Source organism: Alexandromys fortis, unplaced genomic scaffold (assembly GCF_014885135.2).
Source record: "Alexandromys fortis isolate MF-2015 unplaced genomic scaffold, M_Fortis_MF-2015_v1.1 scaffold_88, whole genome shotgun sequence".
Taxonomy (NCBI): Eukaryota; Metazoa; Chordata; class Mammalia; order Rodentia; family Cricetidae; genus Alexandromys; species Alexandromys fortis.
Window position 1 is genome coordinate 4657191 of NW_026067961.1, and position 24662 is coordinate 4681852.

General features: G+C 41.7%; 1 protein-coding gene across 11 annotated transcripts in view; it reads right to left on the reverse strand.

Moving 5' to 3' along the window:
- Rere (arginine-glutamic acid dipeptide repeats) overlaps positions 1 to 24662 on the reverse strand; it is a 351136-nt gene that overhangs the window by 139718 nt on the left and 186756 nt on the right. For 10 of the 11 annotated variants that reach the window (XM_050153152.1, XM_050153151.1, XM_050153161.1 and 7 more), the window contains 2 exons: positions 22539 to 22635; positions 15990 to 16094 (listed from right to left, as the gene is read on the reverse strand). In XM_050153152.1, coding sequence (XP_050009109.1) covers positions 15990 to 16094; positions 22539 to 22635 — 202 coding nt within the window. Of the gene's footprint in view, positions 1 to 2480; positions 2607 to 15989; positions 16095 to 22538; positions 22636 to 24662 lie in introns of those variants that run through there. The other variant, XM_050153162.1, reaches the window with a different exon arrangement.

Genomic DNA, 24662 nt, shown 5'->3' on the forward strand with positions numbered 1-24662 from the left:
CTGGAACTTGCTCTGTAGACCAGGTTGGACTTGAAGTCACAGAGATCTGTCCACCTCTGCCTCCTGAGTGCTGGAATTAAAAGCATGCACCACCATAACCCAGCATGAGTGCATGCTTTTAAAGTTGTCCTTTAACTGGTGTTTCCCGCCTTCTCCCAACCCATCCGACATCTGTCACAGGGTTAGAACAAGTGTGTCTTTGGTAGGAGGAACATGGTTCAGAAAGAACAAAAGTAGAGTGGAAAAGGAAAAGCAAATTCAGAAGGAAGAAAGGATGAGGAACCTGTGCCACTAGAGAATCAACACACGATATAGACTAGGACTGAGGCCAGGCCGGTCAGAGCTGCCTCAACCAGGGACCACACCGGGAAGATGTGGTGAGAAGCGGATGGTATTAAGAAGTGGTCAGTGACACATGGCAACTGTGACCAGGCTGCCCACCAGGGACAGGATGCATGTGCATGGTCACACACTGTGTCACTTTACTCAGATTTCCTACAGGGTTCTATCGCAATGGATGAAGAGGAAGCAGCAGGGTAAAAGATCTGAGACTTGACTATTCGCCGAGAAGCAAAATCTGTGCTTGCCCCTATTTCTGGACAGCTCGTGTTCTCTACCGATAAACCTGCACAGAGGCCCTCACCTCCACCCCTGGCATGCCCCAAGCCCTGGACAGGAGAGAGAAGCTCAGAGGCAACTTCCCGAAGACATTTCCTAGAAACAGGAGAATGGAAAACAAATGCACACATGAGAACAGTGCCACCGACTTTACTGCATGTGAAGCACAGGAAAAGAAAACCAACTTGAAACCCAGAGGCCATCCACAGCACCAAATCTTCACCAATAAGGCAGATGACTGTGCCAAAGCACCATGAAAGCAGGTCTACACCAAGACTAACCAGCCAAACAAACAATAGACACTGACCCCCAAAAAATTTTAACTAAAAAGGAAGAAGTAAAGACCTTTCAACAGAAAAATAAGTATTCTCCCAAATACTCAAACATATGTAGAAAACACTAGGTATTATTCCCAAACTTCTAACACAATGTTCCGAAACACAGCTTTATGTATCCTCTGCTCTCAAAGGAGGAGGAACCAAACACAGAAATATCAACGAAGACATTAACCCTACATTACTCCTCTATGCAGCATCACTTTGGTTTTAATATAAAATTAAGCCTGCAAGAATACAAATTATATGCTTTAGGAATATTTTAAATGTTAGCCCTGCTAAAACCCTGCCCTGGCCAGGGGCCTCTTCTGACCAGAGCCGATCAAACAAAGCTCCACACCCGTGTTTCCAGCTGAGCGATTATACAAGTCTTCCTCCTTGGTGTCAATAAGCAGTGAACTTCCCCCAACAGGAGGCTGCACACTCTCCACTGAGGTGCTTTCTGCAGTCCTCACAAGGTACAGAGCCTGACTGCTGTTTCTAAATTGCTCCCAACCCTATCAGGAGGAAGTGGGGAGAGGAGATGAGAGGCAGCTATACAATCCCAAACTTCCCTAACTTCCCATTTGGGTAAGAATTCCATTGTGCAAAATCTGCTTATCCTAATTGGCTCCCTAGTGAAGGCACCTGCCTGGGCTCTCTCTGCAAACAGTAAGTACAAAAAAGCACAACTTCACCTGGGAGTCAAACATTAGCCACAGGTACCAAATGTGGCCTTGTCTGCCTTCTTTGGCACCAAACCCCTTCCACTCTCCTTCTACTGAACTCAAGTCATGGAAAATACATATACATCACAAAGCTAAATTAAACATACCATAAGTCAAAGTATATGAATCTTAATTTTAACACAGATGTCAATGCGTTTAGTCTCACAAAGCTGGAAAGAAAATATCAAAACTGCAAAACGAAGGCTTTGCTCCCTCAGAAGGAGCAGAGAAAACTGAAGTGATGTGACAGTTCCCTTTCTAAAACCCACTCTAAGATGATACAGTTGCGATCCACAGCCACCCCTCATGTGTCACCTCACAAGAATTATAATTTGCTGTAGCAAACAGGCTCTCAATCAAAACAAGTTCCACCCACCTTCAAAGCAACCAATAGCTGCCCACCTACCACCCTTCCTAAAACAGCCACACAGATCCACTCTGTGGCCGGCAATCCCTACAAGGCACATGGGCAGTGAGGCAGCCTGCAGGTTTACAAGACAGATAAGTTCTACAAAATGCACTGGGCAAACTCAGGCTAAAATCATACCGAAGAGGAGAGGTAAGGTGAGGGAAGGGGAAGAAGACGGAGACAGAGGCTCACAAAGCTTCACACTTCACACATTTGCTTAATTCATCTCCGGGTAGACCCCACGCACAGCTCAGAATTTATGCTTCGCAATGCCACCTCTGCACGGCCAGCTGGCTGAATCAAAGGCTCTGGAACATGCAGTATGAATGGCGAGATGATTCATAAACATCTTTAGAAGGAGCTCGAGCAGCAAAGCTAATGTCTCCGAGAGGCCAGGGGAAGATCGCCTACCTGCAGGGGCTGAATGGATCATCCATGACTAACAGAGGCTCTGGTGAGTCTAGCTGGATTCCTGTACCTCTAGTTACTGCTAAAACTCTGCCTTTTCCCACTCTAAATACTCAAAATGGAGGCACATGCAGGCTGAGAGACCTCACTGAGCTTGTGCTATGACCTAAGCCTTCACGCAGAACGCAGAAACTTCCCTCACACTGACAGGACTGAGCATGTGCTGTGACCCTCCCTCATCCACACAGTGTCTCTCCACAACGCAATCAATCTCAACCCTGCTGTTTCCGTAAATAAAGCCCAGCCAACAGACTCCGAAGCTTCTCCTGGCACACCAAGCTAGTGTGCAGGGAAGTGGGGCCTTTGAAAGGGGATTCCAGACAGCCAACACCAGGGAACTCCACAAGCCTAGCCAAGGAAAGGCTTCTGTCCACAAGAGACAACAGCAAGTTTTCTTTTGTCTTTTCTGTGCTTAAGTAAATTAGATTTTTAAGTAAATTAGGTTAAGTGACCAGTTTTTCAAGAAAGAACAAAAAAACGAAAAACCAGATATGAATGATTGCACCTGAGATTAAACAGAAACACAGTAGCATACTTAAGCATAGCAGCAGTGCTTATGAGAAGCAACTAAAACATTTCTTTTTAACCAAAAAGGCCAAATGAGCAAGCTAGCCATGTAGACAGATGGCACTAAGGCCAACACATAAAAAATCCTATGCTTAATGCAAAGAGTTTCAAATCTCCAAGTGATAAATTACAACCTTTCCTAAGGTAATTAACACGAGCTCAGTCAGGTCTTGAAGAATGTAATTCTAACAATAAAAACAGCTAGAAGGTGCAAATCAAGGACTTGGGGACTAGGGGGTGTAACCCAACAGTAGGGCACTCGGTCAGCATGAACCATTATGGTGGGGTGACACCCACCCCCAACAGGAAGCAAACATGCATTCTTTTCTCCCCACACCTTAAGGCCACCCGCCACAAACACCTCAGCATCCAGATTCCAAATCCTGATTCAGCTCTCTCAGCACTATCCACATAAGTAAATCCGTTAAAAACTGATTCTGAATGATTTCTAAAGCCATGTACACCAGGCTACCTTGCTAGAGCACCACTGAGCACCACAAGCACTCACTCACACTGCCTACAGACCATCCGGTGCTCATCTCCCGCAAACGAGCTGTCTGTCATGTAAGAAAGAGCTGACATATATGTTATTCCCATCTGCGAACCAAAAGGTGATTTCTTATATCACTTAGTTATGATTTAAAAAGAAAAGGAAGACCAAAAAATCCCCCAAAACATGAAAGACAAGACTGGGGAAAGGGGGCAGGACAAACTGCTTCTGTTCAGAAAAAACATAGTGACCTAGAGAGTCTCACAGCAGCAGCACACCACAGGCCGTCCCATGTGCAAGGCCCTCCATCAATGCTGTGAGACAAAGCACATTCTAAGATGCGGAATCTACACATTCATCTGCAGAAAAGATAATCTACAGCCTCACCGAAATGCCAAGGGCTGAGGATGTGACTCAGTTGGATAAAAGTGCTTGCCCAACACGCATGAAGCTCTGGGTTTGAGCTTCAGTACCACTTAAGCCAGGTATGGGGCTGGTAATCCCAGTATTTGGGTGAGGTAGAAGACTCAAAAGTTCAAGGTTATTCTCAGCTGCATAAAAGTCCTTCATTTCAGACAAAGAAGGGAGGAGGGAAGACAAGAATGAACGCAAAAATGCACACACTGAAAAGGGTTCCTTTTGTCTTAACAAATGAAAACAGGGCTGCAGACTGGAGAATATCCCCAGAACCACTGCAGTGGACCTGCTGAAATGGAGAGAGCGCCCCAAGGTCATAGAAACTCTGGGAAGGGTCATTTGAACAAATAACATGGAATAATAATTCAATAGAGTCACCTGAATGCTGAAAGAAAACCACAGAAAGTATTATATAGTTACTCTAAGTTTAGAAAATCATATTCTCAAAATTATTGCTTGGTCTCACTAGCTGCCCTGGATGGCACCAACGGCCTGAATCCTGGAGAAGCCTGGCCTGCTCCTCTTCCTTGCCTTCAGTAAGTGACTAGGACAGCAAAATTCATCTGCAAGGCATGGACCTGACGTTCTGTTGTTGGCTACTGGGAAGGAAGAAAAGGCAGTTTGTGCAAGTCACCTAAAGGAAGAAGTCCTGCCTACATCCCCTTTCATCCAGGACCTAAAAGTGGCTACCAGTCCACTGTTCATCTTGAAAACTCAGAAAACAGTTGGAACTGGGGCTGTCAAGAGAGCTAGGTCGCTGTCCTGGCCTAGAAGTACTTCCTGCCACACTTGCTTACACTAGTATCTGACATTTGTTGGTTGTGTCATTTGATTAGGTTTCTTACGTGGAGCCTAGCTCTGGATTTACAGGCTTTTTAATAGTTTTATGCAAGCCGGGCGGTGGTGGTGCACGCCTTTAATCCCAGCACTTTAATCCCAGGGAGGCAGAGGCAGGCGGATATCTCTAGTTCCGGGATGGGCACCAAAGCTACAGAGAAACCCTGTCTTGAAAAACAAAACAAAACAAAACAAAACAAAACAAAACAAAACAAAACAAAACAAAACAAAAAAAAGTTTTATCCAATATCTGAAAATGTTTTCTGGAAAAAAGTTACTGTAATAATCTGATATGGGCCTTGTCCTACTATGTTAAAGGCCTTTTAGCACAAGGAAGACTGTTTCAAACATGATAGCAACCAAGAAAATGCTTATTCAGCCCCAAAAATTACACAAAGATCTTTCATGAGATTAAAGGGAAAAATAAAAAAGAATGTAGCACCTTGTCAAATAAAAGATGTAGGCTACTCCTACAATTAGCAAGAAGTTACAAACATCCTAAAGTCTTACAAGTCACCTGTAGGGTTAACTATGACTGCCTTCACATGATGGATGCAGAACAGATCCAGGAAATGCATACCTCACCGACAGACACAAAGATAAAGTGGTCACGTGAGACTAGAACCTAGGCATGCCAGATCCAAATGGAGATAGTCTTTCCTAGGAATAATCTTAACTCAAAGATGAAGCAGTCAATTAAATGTTTATAAGATACAAGATAACACATAAGGATACAGAAGATGCTAAGGCCAATCAATCTACTGCAGCTCAACCAAAGACTCTGGTATTTTGGTACAGCAGGTCTAACTGGTTCTGTTTATCAAGATCTCTGAGCTGAAATTTCTTTCCTTTTGAGGGTGGGGATTTTGAGACAGGGTTCTGTCCTGAAATTTTCTCTGTAGACCTCAGACTGAGAACTCCACCTGCTTCTGTTTCCCAAGTGCTGGAAATGAAAGCATACACCATCAGCTCCCAGCTGAACTTGATTTATTTTGGGTTTTGTTTTTGTTTTCCAGAAGGGTTTCTCTGTGTAGCTCTGGCCGCCTAGGAACTGGCTCTATAGACCAGGCTGGCCTTGAAGTCAGAGATCTGCCTGTGTCTGCCTCCCAAGTGCTGGGATTAAGAAGTGTGCGGCCACCACGTAGCATGAAATTTATTTTTTAAGTAGTTAGAGTTTGAATTAGAGTCTTCCTACAAAAGGAAAGCCACAATGATACTATCTTGCAGAGAACACTCACCCACAGAAATAAACTTGGAATGAATCTCGTTCACATACGACCAGTGAATATTCCCTGAGTGCTGGATGTCAGAGACAGACTCTAAAGCAGAGCTGAAGACTGAGGGTAGGCTGGCTTGAAGTGCTCACTTGTCACACAACCTTTTAATTTGTGTCCTATTTAAACAGAAAGTTTAGCTCTTTAAATGACAAGGGAAAATGGACGGAGTCACATTCCCTTAACTGAGACTCTTAGGTTCAGAAGTTTCTCAGGGCTAGAAACTTCCGATCATAACAAATACACATCCTAGGAGCACCTGAACCATAACTGCTTGTTCTTTTTACAATAAAATGGGAAAACTTACACAAAGTACAGTAAATTAAAAAGTGTAGCTTCAGATCAGTGTAAGTCAGGTGTGATCACAAAATGAATTCTTGTGTCACTTGTACATGATTAGGTTTGCAGATCTTTTACATTTAGAGTTGAAAAGATCATAAATCCAATTACTGTAGAAGGTTTTGTAAAATTAGTATTCTAGATTTTAAAAACAAACGTAAGAAAATATATGGTAGGGCTGGAGAGATGGCTCAGAGCCTAAGAGCACTGGCAGTGCTTCCAGAGGTCCTGAGTTCAATTCTCAGCAACCACCTAGTGGCTCACAACCATCTGTCATGAGATCTGGTGCCCTCTTCTGGCATGGAAGTGTATGTGCAAGAGGAACATTGTATGTAAAATAAATACTTTAAAAAAGAAAAATATATGGTTATTTTCCTTCCAAAACACCAGAGTCTTTGGTTGAGTTGCAGTAGATTGGTCTTAGCCATGGTTCTTTGTCTTTTTTTTACTGTCCCTGTTGTTTAGTTTCAAGCTCCATTCCAGGCTCACTTTCCCCCTTTCCAAACCCAGATGTGTGGCTAGGACCCCACCCCTCAGAAAGCCCACCAAGGGTCAGCTCCTTCTGGGAGCTGCTCTAGATGAACCCAGTCATTAGACCTGTCATAGGCTCTCTCTCTCCCCTGCTTCCCAGAGTCACCCAGGAGATGTTTTGCTCTGTTTATTAAACCTGGATTTATTAATTCAGCTGAATTTGGCTTATTGCATTGGAGGAACCCCCAAACTGGAGATTTTTCAAAATATTTATCCCTTATTTGTTTCATCTAGTACTTCATATCCATTTAACTGACTGCTTCATCTCCCAGGTAAGATCAGCCTGGAAAGAACTGTCTCCTTTTGGATCTGGCACACTGACACATTTTCTTTTATTTTTTTATTAAAGCCTAGAATACTAATTGTTACAAAACCATCTACAATAATTGGATCTATAGCTTTTAGCAAGAGATCTGCTTCCTCTACATGGTAAATGCAAGACACTGAAGAGTACTGAACATCAAGCTCCTAATCATACATTTGCCTATGTGGCCAATGGCACAGCAAAGCCAGGATGCTAACAAGGCACAACCTGAGACACCAAGATGAGGACAGGAGGTAGTAAACAGGCACTTGAACAATGATATTTTGTTGTTGTTGTTGTTGGTTTTTCGAGACAGGGTTTCTCTGTGGCTTTGGAGCCTGTCCTGGAACTAGCTCTGTAGAGCAGGCTGGTCTCGAACTCACAGAGATCCGCCTGCCTCTGCCTCCCGAGTGCTGGGATTAAAGGCGTGCGCCACCATCGCCCAGCTGAACAATGATATTTTTAAGAGATCCAGGCAAATGGGCAAGAAAAACACCAAGCACTCAGCAATGACTAATTTGATCAACAGTGGGAAACCACGCAAACCATGTTTAACTGTCTGCTCCAAGATGAAATGAGTCTCCCTCGGGATTCCGTTTTACCTTCTCACATTGGGTTAAACCAGCACCCAGACTGTGTAAGGGCTGTGACAGACATTCAAGTTTGCAGTCGCATAACTCCCACCCTTAAGCTCCAGGGGCCTCACAGGAATGTTAAACCAATCCCCTCTTTCTATCTTCATCGACTTGATTTACCTCAATGCCTCAGTTGGTCTTAAGAACCAGTACACAGCACCCAACAGCCACTATTAATGCCCAAGTCACCACACAGCCTCATCTTTATAAATTAAAGACAAAACAGAGACAAGCCCTTAAGGAGTACGCAGGGAAAACAATCCTTCCATGCTTTCTTAAACCTAACACACATTTGTGATCAATAAGCATCTAAGGGAACCACACACTCGGCTCTAAACTTCAGACCTGAAGTGATGCTGGGGATGAAACCAGTAGGCCAAGGCAGTGAGCCACACTCCTACTGCTGCAGATGCCTCCAAAGGCTGCCCACTCTCACATGAAAGTTTCAGATATGTTTCAGCTTTTCTGAAGTTTTACTTATAAGCAAACACTCGAGTATTTCTTCACCTCAACTCACCTAACACCTCTCAAGCATTTGAAATACAGCAAACAAAGGGAAACACTGGGTCAAGCACAGATGTGAAGAAACTGGATTGGAAAGTTCCAAAAGCCAAGGGATTCAGGGCCAATGCTACGACGTGCTGCTCTCAGACCCGTGCTCCATTATGACGGGAGACTGTCCTCCCACTGTAAGATACCTTCTAAAACAAATTGGGGCCAAAAGGTGGCTGGCTAGACTTGCTTTGCAAGCATAACATCTTGGATTCAATCCCCAGACCTGGGCAAGGTGGCAGAGAAGGCGGAAGGGTTTTGAGATATTACTACAAATAAGTGCATCTAAAACATATAATACAATTATGTGTTACAAATTAAAAAAGTATGCAACCCGTGTGACTCTGACAGAGGTAAGTTATACCTAAGCACTCAGCAAACATAGATGTAAATTTAAGTTAATAAACCCATCAGTGGTTAAGGGTGTGCACCACTCCTGCAGAAGGGCTCAGTTAGATTCCCAACACCAATATTGAGCAGCTCAAAAACACCTGTGTGACTCCAACTCCAGGTGATCCAATGCCTCTAGCTTCTTCTTCTTTCTTCTTCCCCCTCCTCCTCCTTCTTTTTTCGAGACAGGGTTTCTCTGTGTTGCTTTGTTGCCTGCCCTGGAGCTAGCTCTTGTAGAACAGGCTGGCCTCAAACTCACAGAAATCCTCCTTCCTCTGCTAGTATTAAAGGTGTACACTACCACCGCCTGGCACCTCTAGCTTCTACTGGCACTAGCAATCACACACACATGCTTACAGAGATCCACACACATATACATTTTTTTTTAATTAAAAAAAAAGTTTCTTCAAGACAGGGTTTCTCTGTGTATAGCATAGCCCTGGCTGTGCTGGAACTCACTCTATAGACCAGGCTGGCCTCAAACTCTCAGAATTCCACCTGCTCTTAGATTTCATAAAAGAAAACACCTGATACTTATCTCCATAGTAATTCCCTGCAAGTTGTAGAGTCAACAAAGGGTTTTCTCACACTTGGAGGTTCTGCTGTTCCTTTGCCTGCAGAAGGATTGGACTTCATGTAACACCATTTTCCAAGTCCTATTATTTATTAAGCTAATAAAGTCTTTCTCAATTTCAGGTCTTAGTTTATATGTTGGATAACTTTTACATGAGGTGAAAGGCAGGTTAGTTTCAACCTTCTCCATGTCAGATATGTAGACTTGGCAGCACCTCTTATTTCAAGAAGCACTCTTTTCTCCAGTGTCTATGTTCTAGCATCTTTGTTGGAAACCTGGTGGCTGTGGCTGGCCTCTGGGCCAACACCACCCTGTTGCTCTTCCTATGGCTCGGGGTTATACTTCAAGTCAGGTATTACAGAACCTCCCCCAAATGGTTCTTTCTGCTCAGGGTTGCTTTACTTAGGATACTTTGTGCTCCCACATAAGTTTAAAGATTATTTTAGTTCTATCAAAAGTGTCAATGAAAGGAGCTGAGAGTGACACTATTTCCAGACTGCTGTTAGGAAGAGAGCTATTATATAGTATTGATTTTAAAATTTCATAAGCATGGGAGGTCTTTTCTTCTGTCTTCTTTAGTGTTTTTTATTGTACTTTTTTTGCATATTTATTTTTATTTGTATGTTTCTGTGTACACTTGGGTGCCCACGGAGACCAAAAGAGGATGTCAGATTCCAAGGAGCTAGAGTTACAGGAGGTTATAAGCCTCCTGATGCTGGTGCTGAAAACTGAACCCGGGTCCTCTAGAAGAGATTTATGTGTTCTTAAAAGAGCCATTCCTCCAGCCTTGTGCAGTGTTTTTAAAATCTCCATTGTCAAAGTCTTATTGTCTTGCTTCTTTGACTAGGTTTATTCTTGGCAAGCAGAGAGAGAGAGAGAGAGAGAGAGAGAGTGTTTGTGTGTGTGTAAGGGTTTCATTGTTATTTGGGCACTAGGGACTGAACACACAGCCTGCATATGCTAGTCTGTGGTTTTTTTATTTTACATTTTTGAAAAATGTATATGAGTTTTCCTACATATGTCTGTGTACCACATGCTAGCTAGTGTCTATGGAGGAGGAGGGTGTCAGATCCCCTGCAACTAAAGTAACAGATGGTCCTGAACCACCATGTTGATGCTGGGAACCAAACCTGGGACCTCTGCAAGAGCAAGTGTTTTTAACAGCTGAGCCAGCCCCTGCTTAAACTTTTCTTAAGTTGGCCCTACAAGGGATCTATTCTTGCTACCTTTATGAGTGAAATTTGAGCTTCTCATTTTGAAACATAAGCCATGTACCAAGAATGTATTTGATAGTAATATTTCAAGTCATTGTCCTTCTACCCATTCCTGGGATTGGTCATAGGGCTTTACGCGTGTTATAGAAGCATCAACTACATTCCAATCCCTCTTTTTACTTTTAATTTGGAGGGAAGGTCTTATCAAGTTGCCCAGGCTGGTTCTAAATTCATTCTGTAGCATGGAGCAGATGTTGAGCTTGTGATCCTCTTGCCTCAGCCTCCCAAATAGCTGAGATTACATACCTGAGCCACCAGAACTGGCAGCCTTTTATATTATGAAATGTTTGTTTATATATATGCATTATCATGTCTTTTACTACTCAAGAACAGTATGAGAGAATCTCCAGCTTTTGGAATACACCTTATTCAACGTATTCCCTAATAATTCCTAGGACTTCATTGTTACCTGATGTAATGTCCCAATTTTCTTTTTTTTAAAAAATATTTATTTATTTATTATGTATATAATGTTCTGCCTGTGTATATGCCTGCTGGCCAGAAAAGGGCACCAGACCTCATTACAAATGGTTGTGAGCCACCATGTGGTTGCTGGGAATTGAACTCAGGACCTTTGGAAGAGCAGGCAATGCTCTTAACCGCTGAGCCATCTCTCTAGCCCCTAATGTCCCAATTTTCAACTCCAATGCTTTAATCAAGTTGTTTCTTCTTTTAGTTATTTTCCTAGGGCTTGTCAATCTCTCTGTCAAAGAACCCAGCTCTCTGACTTACTATACTGTTCTTCATTGGTTTCTCCCTGATCCTAATTATCTGTCTACTGGCTTTTGGTTGGTTAGGCTTGTTCTTGCTTTTTTATGACCTTGAGGTGCATCATTAAACCTAATGTTATTCCCAAGACCTCTTCTGTGTTTTTTCAAGCAAGAATAGTTTATTGAGTACATTTGCAAGAGGGCGGGAAGATGGACAATTAGTAGAATGCCACACGTAACATACAGCTGTCTCTTGATAGTTATGTGAGGCTTTGTAGCTGGACATACTTTCATAGAACTGCCTTCATGGCATCCCAGAGATGCAGATAAGTAGTGTTTTCATTATAGTTGTATATTGCTTGTATTTTAATAAACAAATCTTGCCTAAGATCAGAGGCAAAGCTAAAATCACTAGAAGTCAGATAATGGTGACACACACCATAAATCCCAGGATTTGGGAGACAGAGGCAGATGGATCTCTGTGAGTTCAAGGTTATCCTGGTCTACACAAGATCAGTGCAGAAAAAAATCCAGGTGGTGGCGGCTCACAACTTTAACCCCAGTCCTAGGGAGTCACACGCCTTTAATCCTAGCACTAGAGGGAATATAAATGAGAGGAAAGAGAAGCTTAGTCTGTGGCCACCCACCCAGCCTTGGTAGAGGTAAGGCTTCTCTAGTGTTTGGTTGCCTTGCTTTTCTGGTTTTAGGGTTGAATATCGATTTCTGTCTCTGGGTTTTTATGATCTGTGCTACATGTGCTTCTACGAATTTTTAAATTTCAGCTCTAATTTCACTGACCCACTGTTCATTCATGAGCAGGTATATAGCTTGTGTATGTTTGTTCACATGTATGTACAAACAAGACGACACCAACTCAGATGTTATCCACTTTGTTTCTTCAGAAGGGTCTGTGTAGTCTTGGCTATCCTGGAACTCAGAGATCTGCCTGCCTCTGCCTCCGGAGTGCTGGAATTAAAGGTTGTATGCTACCACTGCATGGCCAAGAAAGTCCTTTTATTGACCTCAAACCTGCCAGCTAAACTAGGCTGGATGACCAGTAAGCTCCAAATTCTGCCTCCCTAATGCTGGAATTGGGCAAATACCACAATGCATGGTTTTATTTATATGGGTTCCAAGAACTGAATTTGGATCCTCATGTTTGCAAAGCAAGCATTTTCCTGGCTGAGCCTACAGTTTTTTAATTTCTTTTGTTACTGGTTTTGAGCCTTATTCAGCTATGATTTAAATAAATCCAAGAAACTGCTTCAACAGTTTTTCTTTGTTAGGATTTAAAAAATAATATTAAGATTTTCTTATTTTATTATGTATGTATGTATGTATGTATGTATGTATGTATGTATGTATGTGAATGTTTGACCTGAATGTATATACATATACTACATGTATGTCTGAGATCCGCACAAGATCCTGGGAATGGTGCAATCTGCTAAAGTGAAGATGCAACTGTTTTCAGCCATCATGTAGGTCCTGGGAATCAAATACAGATCCTCTCTGCGAGAGCAACAAATACTCTAAACTGTCAAACCATCACTCCAGCCCCTGGAAGGATTTCTTTAATGTGATTTGTTTATGAATATTGTGTGTTTGTAGCTGTCAGACAGAATGGTTTATAAGCATCTGTTAAGGTCCTTTGTTCTGTGGTGCGGTTTTAACACCAAAGTTTTTTGTTGTTGTTGTTGTTGTTGTTGATTTGGGGAGTTGGAAGAGGGGATCTGGATGACCACATTCACTGATGACAGTGAATGATTAAAATCACCCATTAGCCAGGTGGTGGGGATGCACACCTTTAATCCCAGCACTTGGGAGACAGAGGCAGGCAGATCTTTGTGAGTTCAAGGCCAGCCTACTCTACAGAGTGAGTTCCAGGACAGCCAGGACTGTTTTACAGAGAAACCCTGTGTCAAAATCCAAAACAATCACCCATTATAATTTTTCTTTTTAATTTAATAGACAGTGTTCAGGCTACATGAATGCCTACATGCATGCCAGAAGAGGGCACCAGATTTCATTAGAGATGGTTGTGAGCTACCATATGTTTTCTGTGCATTGAACTCAAGACCTCTGGAAGCCAATGCTCTTAACCACTGAGCCATTTCTTCAGTCCCCCATTATTGAAGCACAATTAATAGACACTCAGAGACAGAAATTTAGGTTCAACCTGAAGATCAGAAAAACAAAGCAGCCAATCACTGGCTCTTATCTCGACCTCAGTCTGAAATGGCGATCCTGCCTCCAGAATGAGACAGTGTCTGTGAGTTGTCTCTCCTGTCTTATATTCCTCTCTAGAGCTGGGATTAAAGGTGTGCACTGCCTGGTTTCTAAGGCAAACCAGTGTGTCCACTGGGATTAAAGCCTGGTCTGTGAGGACGACCAGAGAGGCTTTTTTATTCCCTGATCTTCAGGTAAGTTTTATTTATTAAGATACAAATGAGGGGCTGGAGAGATGGCTCAGTGGTTAAGAGCACTGGTTGCTCTTGCAGAGGTCCTGAGTTCAATTCCCAGCAACCACATGGTGGCTGGCTCACAACCATCTGTAATGAGACCTGGCGCCCTCTTCTGGTGTGCGGGCATACATGGAAGCAGAATGTTGCATACATGATAGATAGATAGATAGATAGATAGATAAATAAATAAATAAATAAATAAATAAATCTATTATAAATAAATAAAATACAAATGAAATGCCATTATAGCCTTGCCTGTGATAAGCTATGTCAAGCTGAAGCTAAAGTTAACTAGGGTCATCTTCTACTTTCAATCTGTGTGCCTTTGCTCGCCGTCGAATGTGCCTCTTGTACACTGTAAGGATTTGTCACTTTGAATTGTTTTAATGAAGCACTGATTGGACAGTGGCCAGGTTTAAGAAATATAGGCAGGGAGACCAAACTAAGAATTATGAGAAGAGGAAGGGCAGAGTCAGAGAGTCACACGCAAACGCAGAGAAGCAAGATGAGAATGCCACACTTAGAAAAGGTACCAAGCCACCAGGTGGTGGTGGCACACGCCTTTAATTCCCATACTTGGAGACAGAGGCAGGCGGATCTCTGTGAGTTTAAGGCTAGCCTGGTCTACAAGAGCTAGTTCCAGGACAGGCTCTAAAACTACAGAGAAACCCTGTCTCAAAAAATAAACAAAAAAAATCTTTATTGGGGGGGCTGGAGAGATGGCTCAGTAGTTAAGAGCACTGCCTGCTCTTCCAAAGGTCCTGAGTTCAATTCCCAGCAACCACATGGTGGCTCACAACCATCTGTATTTAGATCCGGAGCCCTCTTCTGGCCTATAGGCATACATGCAGACAGAATACTGAGAATACTGTACACATAATAAATAAATAAATCTTAAAAAAAGAGAAAAAAGAAAAAGAAAAGGTACCAAGCCATGTAGCTAAACATAGATAAGAACTATGGGTTAATTTAAGTGTAAGAGTTAGCTAGTAACAAGCCTGAACTACTGCTTAAGCATTTATTATTATTATTGTTGTTGTTGTTATTGTTGTTTGTTTTTCAAGACAGGGTTTCTCTGTAGCTTTGAAGCTGGTCCTGGAGCTAGTTCTTGCAGACTAGGCTGGCCTTGAACTCACAGAGATTCGCACACCTCTGCCTCCGAGTGCTGGAATTAAAGGCATACACCACCACCGCCTGGCACTGCTTGAGCATTTATAAGTAATATTGAGTCTCTGAGTCATTTATTTGGGAAGTGGCCACTGGGTATTTGGGAACAGGTGGGAGGGACAAGAATCTTCTTATTACAAGTGCTGGTGAAGTATATTTCTTATAACCATACTGCCTCTCATGTATGTTGTGGGATATTTGTACACTGTGTGAAGATACATTGCTGTGACTGGTTTAATAGAGACAAACGGCCGGTAGCCAGGCAGGAGATCTGGGCAGGGGGAGTAGGAGACAAATCTCGGTGCATGGGAAACACAGAAGCAGGAAGGGTGGTACATGACAGAACACTGATTAATAGGTTAAGTTAGAAGAGCTTGTTAGGAAGGAGCCTAAGCCTAAGCTACAGGTCAGGATTTCATAATAAATAAGAAGTCTCCATGTCATTATTTGAGAGCTGGCTGGGAGAACAAAAAAGTCTCATTACACATGTAAATAATTATTCTGTCACTTATGAACACCTTACCAAAATGGCTAGAACAGGGTGCTGCTGTCCACTTCCCACTACTAGTCTCACCAGACCTTTTAGTGAGTGTTCAACTGAACAAAAACAACCAACCTGAATTTACAACCCATTAAGGAAGGCTTCACAAAGTCTGCATCAAGGAAATGATCTATCAGTGAATTCAAAGCACAGACCAACAGACATCTCTGTCCTTATCCCTCCTCTCTACATCCTCACTCTCACACCTTTTCTTCCCTAATAAAAGGAAAAGTATTAAATGCATATAACAATGACTATAAGATTTACATAGGAGTTTGGAGTCATTTTTTGGTATCATAAAAAAGTATAGATGTGTAAACGAACAAACACACATACATGTAAGGGAGAAAAGGAAAAAAAATTCTCAATGGCATAAATGACTTACCTTGTCTCAGGATTGTAGCCTAGTATGTAGAAAAATGAATCCACTCGGGCTTTAAACTCTCGAGCAGCAAATATGTCAGAAAAATGGGAGATGTTACACTTTCCTCTGGGGAAAAACAAAAGACAAAAAGTATGTTTAAATTAGTTGCTTTACAAACCAAAAACGCAGTTAGAAGGGGTGGAGGAGAGAGAAGCACATGCCTAAATCCAGAGTGTATGAAAAATACATAGGTTCCAACCTTGACTGGAAATGATTTTTGTTTAATGATTGCTTCAGTGTATAACTGTATCACAATTACCTTTACTTCACACTTTGTGATAAAATAAAAACAATTAAACGATAAATAAGAACTGGGAGTGATATGGATATACCCCTCTGTATGGTATAAATGTTTTATAACCATTGGTTAATAAAGAAAATGCTTTGGCCTACAGCAGAGCAAAATATAGGTAGGTGGGAAAACTAAACTGAATTCAGGGAGAAAGAAGGCATAGTCAGGCAGATGCCATGTAGCTAAAGAAGGAAAAGACACCAGAACCTTACCAGTAAACCAGAGCCTCGCGGCAATACACAAGATCATAGAATTGGGTTAATTTAAGATGTAAGAGCTAGCTACAAATATGCCTGAGTCGTTGCCCAAACAGTGTTGTAATTAATATAGTTTTATGTGATTATTCGGGTCTGGGTGGCTGGGAAATAAAAAAGGACTCTCTGAATACATGGGAGTGTGGTGTGGTGGCTAGTCAATCACTACAGGTGAGGGACAGTCAAAACAGTGACTTTTATGCAAACCTAAGCCACCAAATTACATAAGCTCAAGAAACCCCACCCAATACTAACAAGAAAAGATGATCTGGAGGCACACAGCAGGTCCAACTTCCCACTGCACCCATGTGATGTGGGATGTCCTTCTGTATATGTGTTGCTTCTATTGGCTAACGAATAAAGCTGTTTCTGTCAATGGCTTAGCAGAGTAAAGCCAGGTGGGAAATCTGAATAGAGATCTATAGAGAGAGCAGGTGGAGTCAAAGAGCTGCCATGTGGCTGCTGAAGGAGACAGACACTGCTGGAACCTTTCTGGTAAGCCATAGCCTCGTGGTGATTAACAGAAATGTGTTAATTCAAGATGTAAGATCTAGCTAGAAATATACCTGAGTGGCTAAACAATGCTGTAATTAATAAAGTTTCTGTGTGATTATTTGGGTCTGTGCGGCCTGGAAACAAAAGAGCAGTCTCCTTCTATACGCTTGTAACCACTAGGCAAATGCCAGCATTGTTTCACAGAAGGAAACACAAAAACACCAAGGCTCCTGTGAAAAAGCAAATTATTTTAAAAGGGAGAACTAGCCCAGACATTGGGACGCATGATAAAGCTTATAATACAGAGTCCTTCATCTGCTAGCAGAGCAATAAGGAGCTAAACAATGTGTGGACAAAGACAAGGACAAAGCATGCTGTGCAGCATGCACTACTGTGTGGATAGAGCGATAAAGATGTTCTAACTCCGCCCCAAAAGTGCAACTGCAAGACAGAGAGCTCTAAAACACATGAAACTTCTTAAGAGATCTCTATAGAGTAAATTAATCCATTTTAACCATAAATACAATGACAGCTGCTCATGGAAAAATGATGAAGTAAGTTAATTCAGGTGAACTTAATGAAAACCAGAAGCTCTGAATAATTATTCATGGATTCTTGGGCCCTGAGCTTCAGAAAATTTACCCTAAGTTACCTTTCTAAATTATGAATCCCTAGGTAAGACAGTGGCGTGTAGCCTGAACTGCCTTGATATATTTATTTCTTGTGACTACTAGAAATAGGAGACAGACAGTGAGCAAGCTAGAAAATGGCTGCCACGTCAGGGCCATTGCTGACCTCTCCCAGCACACATTCCCAATCCCAGAACAGCCAACATCACACATGAGCAAAGCACCACCTTAAAGGGGAAAGCAGAACAGCCAGCAAACAACCACATGACAGCACTCTCCCAGGGCTGCATGTGCTTCCTATACCAAAGCTGTGTGAATACACAATCAACCCACCAAGAAATGAATTGCATGTAAACTAAATATCACCAGTACATAAATAACTGTATTATAAGCTTTTCTTCCTTGAACACTAATATTATAGACCTCACTGAGATTCAATAACTGAAATAGAACATTTAGTTAGGCCACCACACACGAGGTCCTTTATGAGTGCTTTTCACATGCCTGCTATAGTGATGTTAAGCCAGAAGCTATATGTGCAAGTCATGAGGTCACTGCCAGGTCACGTGACCTAGAGCAAGTATCAAAAGGATGATTCAAAAATCAACAAGTTTGATCATGTTCACAAAGCTATGTACCGGCAGGATTAGGCCATCCTGCCGAAGTCATCTTGTTTCCATCTGGCACTTTTCACTCTTTTGTTACAATGTCAACCAAAAATTCTTCCCTGGGCATAAGGAAAACCCAAGCAGTAATTTACTCAAGATGCTGACTTCTGTAATGATGAATAAGGGTCATGAAATAAGAAAGCAGGCTTCTACATAAAATTTGTCAGAAACATAAAGGTGAGGGATGGTCAAGGCCAAGGGTTCAAAACTGGCTGCAATGCGGTGACACTGTTCAACACACTTCCCAACTGAGTCCAGACTGAGAACAAATTCCTCTGGGGAAGGAGAAGCTAAGACACCACAACTTACAAAGCAAAGGCTGCAGAGGAATTCTGTTTTCCTTTTGATTTACCTTTTGATTTACGGTAACCGAAGGACAAAGCTCGCCTTTCTCTTTTATAACCAACTCTAGCACTAGCTTGAAAGAAAAAATACAGACATCAGCTTCATCCCCAGTGAATCGGATGGCAGCCCAGTCAATGGCTGCACATGGCATGAGTCCATGTAACCGAGTCCTTTGATATTCGAAAGAATGGTGCTAAGAGCCAACACTATTGCCTTTTTCTTTTTCCTTTTTTGTCCTTTGGTTTTCTTATTATACTCATTTGATCCCCTTTCATGTGCCCACGAACTGTTTTATTTGTATCCCTTCAAAACTGAATTTATCTATAGCAGTGCTGGTTTACATGTGTCAAAGAAGAAAGCACTCTTTTCTGTGGGTTAGCTATAAAAAGAGAAATTGGCAGAAAAGGCTGAATCTCAATCCTCAATCATCCATCACCTCTCATTCACCAAAATGTTTAAGTACCCTAACCATGGAGAAGAAAAAAATAATAAACTGAGATAACTAGGACTTTGCTATTCTACCCTGTTTTATGGTGGTAGAATAGCAAACCTTTCTGTGGTGAGCATACTACTAGTGAGAATGAGGTTAGAGCCATACACTGAGCATCAGACTATGGAAAAGGCCAGGGTTCAACAATATTTACCAAGCTGGACCAAATAGTGACAAAATGACTGCTTATCATCCAGTCGCCAGGTCACAAAGGGACGCTTCATTTAAGCCCAATAAAGCAAAACTAGGGGGAAAAGATGGCTCAGTGGTTAAGAGCACTAATTGCTCTTGGGACCCAGGTTCAATTCCCAGCACCCATATGGAAGTTAACAGCAATCAGTAACTCTAGTTCTAGGGGCTGACACCCTCATGCAGACAAAACACCAATACATGCAAAATAAATAAATGTCCAAAAATTAAAAACAAAACAAACAAACAAAAACCACTGAAACTGGAGATATTTCTTTAATAAGAGGTGACGGCTACACTTATTTGTGGCTATCCAATACCAAATGGTCAGTCTAACATATAAACAACATTATATAGACTGGGCAAGCTGTATTTATATATTTAGGAATACATATAATACATATTTGTCTGTAACAACAATAAATGCAAAAAAGAGGCCATGAATGTGAAAACAAACAAGGAAAAATATATGGGCAAGCATGGAGGAAAGAAAGTGAAGTGAGATGGTGAATACAATATTATAATTATATTATATTATAATCTCAAAAAATAAGTCATTAAAAAAACTGGAGATGACAGTTTTGTAGAAAACCTATTACTTTTTGGACAACTTTTAAGATAATATCACAAGAGGATAAAAACCTACCTAATGGTCAGAAAGGATTCTAGTCAGACACCCTGAAGAAAGTACAGCACATATTGCTACTGGAGAAGTCAAGGTACAGGGCCCATGACAGTGGTTTATGGCTTCCCACTTCCAGGAGTAGTGCAAGCCTATCTAGAGTAATCCAAGTCTATCTGTGTCTAGCTAGTATAGTGGTATATTGTTTGTATTTTGATAAATAAATCTTACCCGAAGACCAGAGGAAAAGCTAAAGCCTCTAGAGTTCCAGTAATGGTGGCACACACACCTTAACCCCAGGATTTGGAAGAACTGAGGTAGATGAATCTTTGTGAGTTCAAGGCCACCCTTGGCTACACAACGTCAATGCAAAAACAAATCCAGGTGGTACTTCACATCTTTAATCCAAGTGCTAGGGAGGCACACGCCTTTAATCCCAGCACTAAAGGGAATGTAAAATGAGAGGAGAGAGAGGCTTAGTCTGCTTAGTTTGCGCTCACCCAGCCTTGGTACAGGTAAGGCTTCTCTACTGGGTTGGCTGCTCTGCTTTTCTGGTTTTTGGCTTGAACCCCGATTTCTAGCTCTAGGTTTTTATTATTTGTGCTACAAGCTGGTGTTATGGGAGATAATCTGAATGGCATTAAGAAACCTTCAAATATATTCATTTCAATTGTGTCAAAACATTTTGGACAACCAATTACACCTTACATCATTTCCTAAACTAGAACCTCAAGTCCTTTAAAATCATGACCTCAACCAGTGAGGAGATAGAAAAAGCAGAAGGCAAATGAGGACAAATGCTAAATTAGTCAGCTGTCCTCCATTATCACCCTAGTCAACGTCCATCATCGTGCTTGGCTCAGCATGTAGGCTTGTTTAAGCTCGGGAGTCCATACAAAGAACATACAAAGGCTTATGGGAATCTGGGACTTATAAACCACCACATTCTCAAAATGAAGTAAGAGCTCTGTAGAAAGTCAAGTTTAACATGCCCACCCCTTCCCTGTGGCACGATCCCCACTGCCTGCCTGTTTTTACATATTTATTACAAAAGAACAATTTTAGATTTTTAAATGATTAAAAAACAAAAGGACAAAATCACTAACAAGTAAAATGTAAATAAAACTCTTACTTTTCATTTTTAAAAAAAGCTCAACTGGACCACAGCCAATGCATTCATTTATGTGTTGTCTCTGAATTGGTCCAAAGTGGCTCAGATGAACAGTTGAGACAAAGGCCATTATGACATGTATCTGAGACCCAATGTTTGCAGAAACAGTGCTATATAAATGCCGCCAATCTTCTGCCCAAGTAACTGGCTCTGTCTTTGCAAGCTTTGCATGAAACACCCCAGGCATGGTGACAGGTGAGGACTAGGCAACTATGGTTGCATCTCAGTTTAAGTAGCTCAGCTAAAATTAGCAAATCTCAAAGGCTTTTATTGTACCCATATTCTTTAACAGAGATTAAGGGTTTTGTTACTATTTGGCAAAACCTTATTATTTATGATTTACAGAGAGGTAAGCGATGATGTTAGCCACCATACTTCTTATGTCACTTAAGTGGTGGAGTGATATTTCACATGTCTTTTAACTAGAACTTGCCTGAAGTTCAGAGTAAAAGAGCCTCACAGGCTAGCTTTACAGACCAGGCAGCAATAACACAAACCTTCAATCCCAGTACCCACACTAGTTTGCCATAGAAACTAGGAGATGGTGGTGCACACCTTTAATCCCAGCCCTAGAGAGGAATATAAGACAGGAGGAGACAGCTCTCAGACACAGTCTCTTTCTGAGATTCCTGGAGGCGGGATCGCCATTTCAGACTGAGGTAGAGGTAAGAACCAGTGGCTGGCTGCTTTGTTTTTCTGACCTTCAGGTTGAATCCCAATTTGTCTCTGGGTTTTTATTAATCATGCTACAAAGAGGCTTCAAATCAGCCAGACATAGAGACACATGTGTACAGGTGGTGAATCCTGGCACCGTGCTCTAGAGAAGCAGAAGTGCACACTTGCTTTAAGGCAAACCTGTCTGACATCACAGCAGGGAATGATGCCCTTCTGTTTCAGACTGCATCTTCAATATATTCCCACTCTTCAGCATGCTCTTTAGTAAAAACACTGAGAAATAAGAAAAGCTGGAAGAAGAGCTATTAAAAATTTCTGTAAATTCTTAGGTTTTCTATAATTAACATGCTGGCATGTTTGTTTTATCTTTTTTTTTTTCCCTCCCTCCATCTTTTCTAGCAGTAGGGCTTGATCTTTACAAAGTTAACCTCAGATCTTCAGACTTTTTCACCCTAAAAATAATACTAGGATATTAACTTCCCAGAAAGACACACTAATTTAGACAGTATGAAAACGAATCAAAAGAAAGATACAGGGAGAGCCACAGTGGGGTTGGCAGAGAGCCCAGAAACCTCTGGAACCTCAGCAACCCCAGCGAACCACTGTTAGTTCTGATAAAAACAATGACTGCCAAAGCAGATCAGAGCCAAGTCAGCTCCCACCCTCCAGCCTCTTCTCACCTCAGGGCAGCAGCATGGTACGTGTCGACATAATCAGAAATGAAGAGCTCTCGGTTCTTGATGACTGGATCTGTGATGACAAGTTCCCTTCCAGAGTCTACAAGCAAAAGAAAAGAAGTCAGTTAACTAAATAAGAAGATATTAAAGTAAAGTTCCCAAAACAAGAAGAAAATTTTTGCAAAACTTTTTCTCAAGTTTACCTCCTATTAAAGACAAATACCAAAACATAGTTATGACCAAAATACAGCCACTAGGAAATGGGATATGTAGTAAGAATAACAGAACACAATGTACAGCTGCAACAACTGACAGACTGTTCACAAAGTCCTGCCGTGTACTGAGCCTTAAAAAGCACAATGAAAATGAAAGAGAAGTGCACTGCCACATCCCAGCAACGTGTTAACTAATTTTTGAGACAAAACAACTTTGTTTTGTTTGTCTGTAGCCTTGGACCCTGTCCTGGAACTAGCTCTCGTAGACTAGGCTGGCCTTGAACCAACAGAGATCCACTTGCTTCTGCGTCCTGAGTGTTGGGATTATACTTCTTAATTTTATTCATTGTTTTATTTTGTGTGCATGTACATGTGTATGTGCTTATGTCTGGGCAAGCTTATTTCATAGCAATGTGTGTAGTGGTCAGAGGACAACGTGTAAGAGTCAGTTTTTCTTTTCTACCAAGTGGGTCTGGGAACTGAAGACAAATTGTCAAGATTGGCAGCAGACAGCTTCAGCTGCTGAGCAATTCTGTTGGCCCTACAATATACAATGAATACATGTAGATAACTTGTCCATTTTGTTTTCTCTCTGCATGTCTGTTTCTGAGGATGGCCCTGAAGTCACTACAATACTGAGGCTGCCTTGAACTCATAAGTCTCCTTCCTCTCTCCCTCCCAATTCTGAGATTATAGATACACACCACCACATCTGGCCCCCATCTATTTGTTTACTATCAAATATTTTAAAATGCAATGAAGCCACAGGATTGGGACTGAAAAGAATTATTAAGCTACTATTTTTTTTAAAAAAAAAATCATAAAAGTTAACTGACTTTTATCTTTTCAAAGATGTTTTTTAAAAGTTCATGAAAAGTGGACTTCCCACAGGGCAGGAAACCCTGACTGCTCTTAGGACTGGAGAGGGAGAGGGAGGGGAGGGTGAGGAAAATGGGAGGAGGTGGAAATTTTTAATGAATAAATTAAAAAAAAAAAGAAAGAAAAAAAAAGTCCATGAAAAGTTCACCATGGCTGAAGTGAGTGGGGAAACACAGACAGCATGTCCTTGGCTGCTCCAACACAGCCTCGCAAGCCTCTCTAAGCTCACCCTCCTGAGACAGAATGCCAGGGCAAAGCACCTCCCACAGCCTCAGGACGACTAATGGAATTAAGGAGCACGAGAGGCAACTCTCAAGACCAGGTTTTCAAAAAGCTACTACACACTTGCATAAATGTTGCATGCAGTACATTTATACAGAGCTTACATGTTGATAAAGTTCTGATCCAATATATGAGACCAAAGGCAAGTGTGGAAATCAGCTGCCAAAAACCACTGTTTCAGAAAGCAGCTCTTAATTTACATTCCAAAGTATAACTCAAAAAGCTTTTCTCTGAAAATGGGCTCTGTCTGCCTAGAATGTGGGGAAGCACAGCACATGAGCTCCTGGAAGGACAAGGAACACATGCATACAGGGCTTTAACACTGCCAGTCACTAAGTTAAACAGAGGAGCCTAAAGAACTATACAACTGCTATTTTTAAAAATATGTGCATTAGTACAAACTTAGAGGGGGCTTTCTTGATATTTTTTGGTATTTTCTTCAAGATTTAAAAAACATGTATATGGCTCCCCAGTTAGTTCCTGGGGCAGCTGAGGACAGAGAACCTGAAATGACCCTATCCTATAGCCATACTGATTAATATCTTGCATATCACCATAGAACCTTTATCTGGAGATGGATGGAGATAGAGACAGAGACCCACACTGGAGCACTGGACTGAGCTCCCAATGTCCCAAGGAGGAGCAGAAGGAGGGAAAATATGAGCAAAGAAGTCAGGACCACGAGGGGTGCACCCACCCACGGAGACAGTGGGGCTGATCTATTGTGAGCTCACCAAGGCCAGCTGGACTA